This window comes from Montipora foliosa, chromosome 4, assembly GCF_036669935.1.
Source record: "Montipora foliosa isolate CH-2021 chromosome 4, ASM3666993v2, whole genome shotgun sequence".
Lineage (NCBI taxonomy): Eukaryota > Metazoa > Cnidaria > Anthozoa > Scleractinia > Acroporidae > Montipora > Montipora foliosa.
Genome location: NC_090872.1, coordinates 31067632 through 31073085, shown reverse-complemented (window position 1 = coordinate 31073085; position 5454 = coordinate 31067632). Strand labels below are relative to the sequence as shown.

Below are 5454 nucleotides of genomic sequence, written 5' to 3'. Positions count from 1 at the left end.
TAAATTAACGTTCCCTCTTGATCAGTACAACGAGTTACATGCCGTTGGCTCACGATTTAAGCTTTCAAGTAAATTGCATCGTGAACAATTGAATAAATATGTCCCTGATTGCAGCAATTTTTATGACCTTCACTTACTTCTATCGGGGATCTCAATATGTTTTATTTTCCATTTCGTTCCACTTAGCCCATCATTAGCTAGTTCTACAACAGCGTTGAGAAATGTAAATAGTCTTTAGTCTAATTTTTATATATTCATATATTAGTCTATATTTCTCCTTTTTGTTTTATTTTAATCTTTGAGGACTCTTTTGTAAATCACTTCTCCGGTGAAATTGATCTCCTCAATAAAGATTATTATTATTATTATTATTATTATTATTATTATTATTATTATTATTATTATTATTATTATTATTTGCTGAAATGCAATTTGTAGCAGCGACCAGAGAAATAATTATTTTAACTCAAAACAACATGGTTATGAGGAGCTCAACTGGGAACAGACAACCAGTTGGCCTTGCGCTTTTCACAACAGTAGTCATGGCGGGTCTGGAATCTGCCTTGAACCTACGCATCGAATTATCAGTTAAACGCTTGAAACGTGCATGAACGTCTTCCTCACCCCTCTTTGTGTTTACGTGTATTTACACCTCACTGAAAAACGACAGATTCTTTTATTTCAATTCAGACCATTCTGTCAATATTTATCAATCGAATGTAATATCATTCATAAGTACGAAACCTCCCATTACGAAGAAAATGGTTGTCAACTGTCAGTAGGCTGAATAGGAATTTGTTAAATAGTGAAAATAAATAATTAAATTAAATTAAATAATTTCTTAAATAAAAATATCGTATTGTAAACATGTCTTTTACTTAGTCTCCGCCCAGTTTTCTCCTTTTGTAATCGCTGATAGACTGCCATCATATATTAAGTTGTTAGTTCAGTTTCCATCATTTACTTGTGTGTCTTTGAAGACAAACGACCTGAGCTAGTAGCTTGAGCTATTTAAAAGCACACCAATTCAGGTAAGTTGATAGTTTTTGTTGGGCAGCAGTTTTACCGCAAAAATAAACTTTCTAGTCTTAGTTCAATCCAGAATTGTGTTATTTGGAAGTGAGTGATTTCTTTTAAGTTCACAATACTATATTCTTCAATCGCCTTGCTTTCATTTGCGTCATTTTATAGTATAGTTAAACGTCCTCCTATTCAAGCTCCGAGTAATTGCTTGATTTACTCACCTTGTTCCAATTCAGGGTAGGTTGGACTAGTACGGGACACGGCGTCAATTTCTTCCTCAATATGACTGTAAAATGCATAGCAAGCAGTCTGGTTGAAGTCTCTCAAACAGCATAAATACATAATCTTTAAAATGACCTCTGGCTAATAAATGCATAAAAAACGTGCATGTGTCATTTGTACCGTATCGGCTCTGTATTCTTATGGAATTGCTTTAAGAACAGCTTTGCCGTCGGGACTTTTTTAAAATTGTAACAAATGCACTAATTGAAGAATGTATGAGTATGAGGTCTCGGGTTGATTGTGTCTACTGCACGACAATGATTAAGCCTCCATCCTGTTGCCCCGGCAATTCTAAAGGATTAGTAACTGGACTCTGTTGTTCATCACCAGCCACGGTCGACTTGAGGTACATTAGTATAAGCAAGCGGCGTCGTATTTGGTGGTGGGTGCATTTCGAGCCCTCACTTGGGCAATTGTTTCACTAGAAATTGTTCCGTCGAAAGTCTGACTTGGAAATTTCAATTTCACCATCCATGTAGCCGATACAAATGTTGTCATGGTAAATCTTAATTTGAATAGCCTGGGTGACCTCACATGTATACTTATGTGGGTCTCGGTTGTCCGGGAGCGGGGAATTGCCTGAAAATGGGTTCGTTGCTACGTACCCATTCAAAATTTTGTGCACAAACTGCTCGGGAGACAATCGCAATTTTTTTAGGGGGGGGGGGGGGGGCGGGGGGGGTGGAATTTTTTCAATGAAACTGATGCATCCACGAATGATCCTGTTTTGCCTTATTGTTACATATTGTTGCTACTGATTTGTCGTAAAATGATAAAAGCAACAAAAAACTTAAATTCTTAAACAGAAAGATGAACCACTCATGCCACCTACGCATTTGAGAATTCGACGAAATCATGACACACAAATTAAGGAACTGAACAATTGTGAGAACACTTACTTCGCACACTTAGCGTGGTTTCAACTAGTTTCTAAGAATGAAGAAGCCATTTCATGGAGAAATGGATAGATAAATTAAAATCAATTGTCAGCACAGAATTTTCTCCTTTGTGAAATGTGCAACGTTTTAAAAACGAGACATTTCCGCACAACTCTTTCCATTACCAGTCAATTGTATTTCTTCTGCCACTGTATATGTTGCCGGTAAAATCCGTTCTCGGGCTGAATCGGTTTTAGCTAGGTTAACTTGGTGATCTTCATTTTACTTACAATACGCACTCAGATGAAATGAATTCTTTTATTCTTCATTAGTCACCAGAATCCAACTGGTTCGGCCCAACATTTTTTGCGTTTAAATCAAAGGCCCGCTTAAAACACGTGGATACACTATGAGGGAAAATTGTTTGAAATTCTGCACTCCAGACACTATAGATATTTAAACGAAAAGTTAAAAAACGGGGGAAAAGTAAGCGTCATAGCGACGGTAAGAAAGTTAAGATTCATTATGCCTCATCGTGCCACCTCTTTCCAAAACCGCTGAACGGCTGTACTGGTCAGGACTGGAGACGTTTTTATTGTGATTGACCTAATCAGGTGTGATAACGCTAGCGATAACACAATTCAATCCAAACTTTCTGATTTCCTCAATTCCTCTTGAACTTGACACCAGGGGGCCGTTTCTCGAAAGTCCCGAAACTTCACGGACTATTTTCGGGTTCACGATTCCCTCTGTATCTCAAGAACGGAGAGGATTTAAGTCGTCAAACTTCACAGACAGTTTACTTTTTGTCATCTTCAAAACATGTTAAAATATAATAATAGCAGGTTCACAAATGGCTTTTAGGGCCCGAAACGTTTTCGGGACTTTCGAGAAACGGGCCCCAAGCCCCAGTTGTACAAAGCCCGACGCGGAAGTCACGACCCAGCCTCACCGTAAAATATTCTTCATGTTCTTAGAGTGTGCATATTCATGGTTACTTAAGGAAACACTGAAATCTTTGCACAGAGAGGAAATTTCGGACTGCAGCTTATCATCCGCTCTTTAAACGACTGGGACCAGGTTTTGAGCTTTCATGCTTGATTACAATTGCGGCTGCGATTACGTGATAACTTCGCTGTAATAAACTAAGATTAAGAAACAATGTGGACAGTTTAGTACAGGTGACAGACTGGGTGTAGTTTCTCTTGTCTTAAATTAGCGCAAAGAATTCGGAGATTTAAAATATTCAACCGTGCACCGTTCAATTCTTTGTAGACATGAGAGCTGTCGTCAGTTAATTTTTGTTATTGTCGCAAAGGTATCCCCTGGCCATGCACCAGATCAAAAAAAAAAAAAAAAAAGAAACATTGTTAACTGGTCAATAATCTTCCAGGTTCGATTTAACGTCACAATGGAGAGGCCATACCTGATGCTGCTGGTTATTTTGGGCATTTTCGTTCCACTTGGTTTCGGTGAGTAACGACTCAGATGTCCATTACAAATCAGCAGTCATGTTATTTTTGTTGTTGTTCTGGGGCCGGTTGCTGAAAGCGTAGTTAGCGCTAACCGTTGGTTAAGAGGTATCAGGACCTATAGGTTTCCATGGTATTTAACGCACGTTAGCGCTAACCACGCTTCGAGCAATCGGTCCCTGGTAATAGGTGGGTTAGCGCAAAGCAGTAGCTCACCAATTGGGGCTGGAAGTGGAATAATTGGATCTCAGTTATGCCATGTTCCTTGCAATTTTTCTGAGTCCTTTATTATTTATTATTAGAAGTTTGTCCAATATTCATTTTTCTGTATTCGTTACTCTTATCGAAAACCGAAAAATTCTTTATTCCGAACGTTAATTCGAACGCTAAAGACTCCTTAGTCATTTTCTTTTGGCTGCGAGCCTTAACGAGCAGCAACACAATTAGTGACTCTGTGGGACTGACCGTGTGCGACCTGGGCTCTTTATATATGCATTCCAACACTCGATTCGTTTGTCGAGCAATTGGCAAGTTTATATACTTCTTTCAATTTTTTTTTTTAAATGTCAAACGCAATTTAAACACTCGCTGGAAGTATTCATCAAGGTCACCAACGGCTTACTGACGTTAACAGGGGAAGACAATGCTCTTTTATTAACTTTGTCAGTGCTATTGTGTGCAGGCACGGTTGACCGAATTTTAATGGAAGGAGACAGGGTGTACTTGAATGCACTTGAAAGCGGAAAGATTCCAGATACAGAGACATTGTTTCTGATTTATCGCCAAAGGAAGCTCTATGGACAGAATAGGCCTTTTGCAACTAACGATCACATGGTACAAAATCCGCCATGCTGGAGGGCAAGCTCATTATTATTCCCCCACTGGGACATTAAACAAAAAGGCAAGTCAAGCTTGACTGGTTTAGGTCTCTTTGTTTTAATGTCCCAGTGGGGGAATAATAATGAGCTTGCCCTCTAGCATGGCGGATTTTGTATCATGTGATCGTTAGTTGCAGAAGGCCTATTGCCCATTGAAGCACGCATTTCAAGACAGTCGGGTGTTGAAGCAAACATTACGCAATGGCCTATTAAGGCAAATATAGACATATCAAAATGGCTTCATACCTCTTAAATCCTATTAGTAGTTAAGTTTACGTTACTTGTTCGGGTAAAAGAGGGTTATCCATTTATTTGTATCGACTTTTGTGTTATCTTAAATAACTTTTCAACACTATTTGTGCATTTGGTCATGCAAATAAAGCTTGTTGTCTTTGTTGGTGCATTTCTTGGGTCTCCTAGCAGCACTTCATTTGCCATCAGTAACTCCTAGTTTAAGCCGTTATTCATTATTATAATTATTACGCTTCCACTTCCGATCACCAAGGGCTACGGAGCGAAAACAAAGGTTCGTGTCTCGGATTACGGGAAATGAAGGCCGTAAAAACTTAAGCAAAGCACACTAGAGTCACAAACATGACAAACTGAACAAAATCGGTAACAAAAGGCAACGCCCACGCTCACCATATGACGAGAACATGATCTACGATAATTACATATAAAAGCACACGGTGACGGCGGACATTATACGTATACCAGTATACGGCTACGGGAAGTGTACCCGTACACGAAAAATGTTCATGCGCGTAGCCATTTTGATTAAGATACCCATAGAGTTACTAGCTCAAAAATTATAATTTTCGGCATATAAAGCAAATTGACAAAATCTGTTGCTGTGTGCTACTAAAAAAATAAAAAATAAAAAAGCGTCACAAGTTGATATGATCTGATATCGTTTTAGAG

At 38.7% G+C, this 5454-nt stretch overlaps 1 protein-coding gene across 1 annotated transcript in view; it reads left to right on the top strand.

The window, feature by feature from the left end:
* The first annotated feature begins 953 nt into the window (after positions 1-953).
* Positions 954-5454, top strand: part of LOC138000604 (pancreatic triacylglycerol lipase-like) — a 35190-nt gene continuing 30689 nt past the window's right edge. The window contains exons 1-2 of the mRNA XM_068847137.1: positions 954-1031; positions 3577-3655. Of these exons, the coding sequence (XP_068703238.1) occupies positions 3595-3655 (61 nt within the window). The 5' untranslated portion in view covers positions 954-1031; positions 3577-3594. The remainder of the gene's footprint in view (positions 1032-3576; positions 3656-5454) is intronic.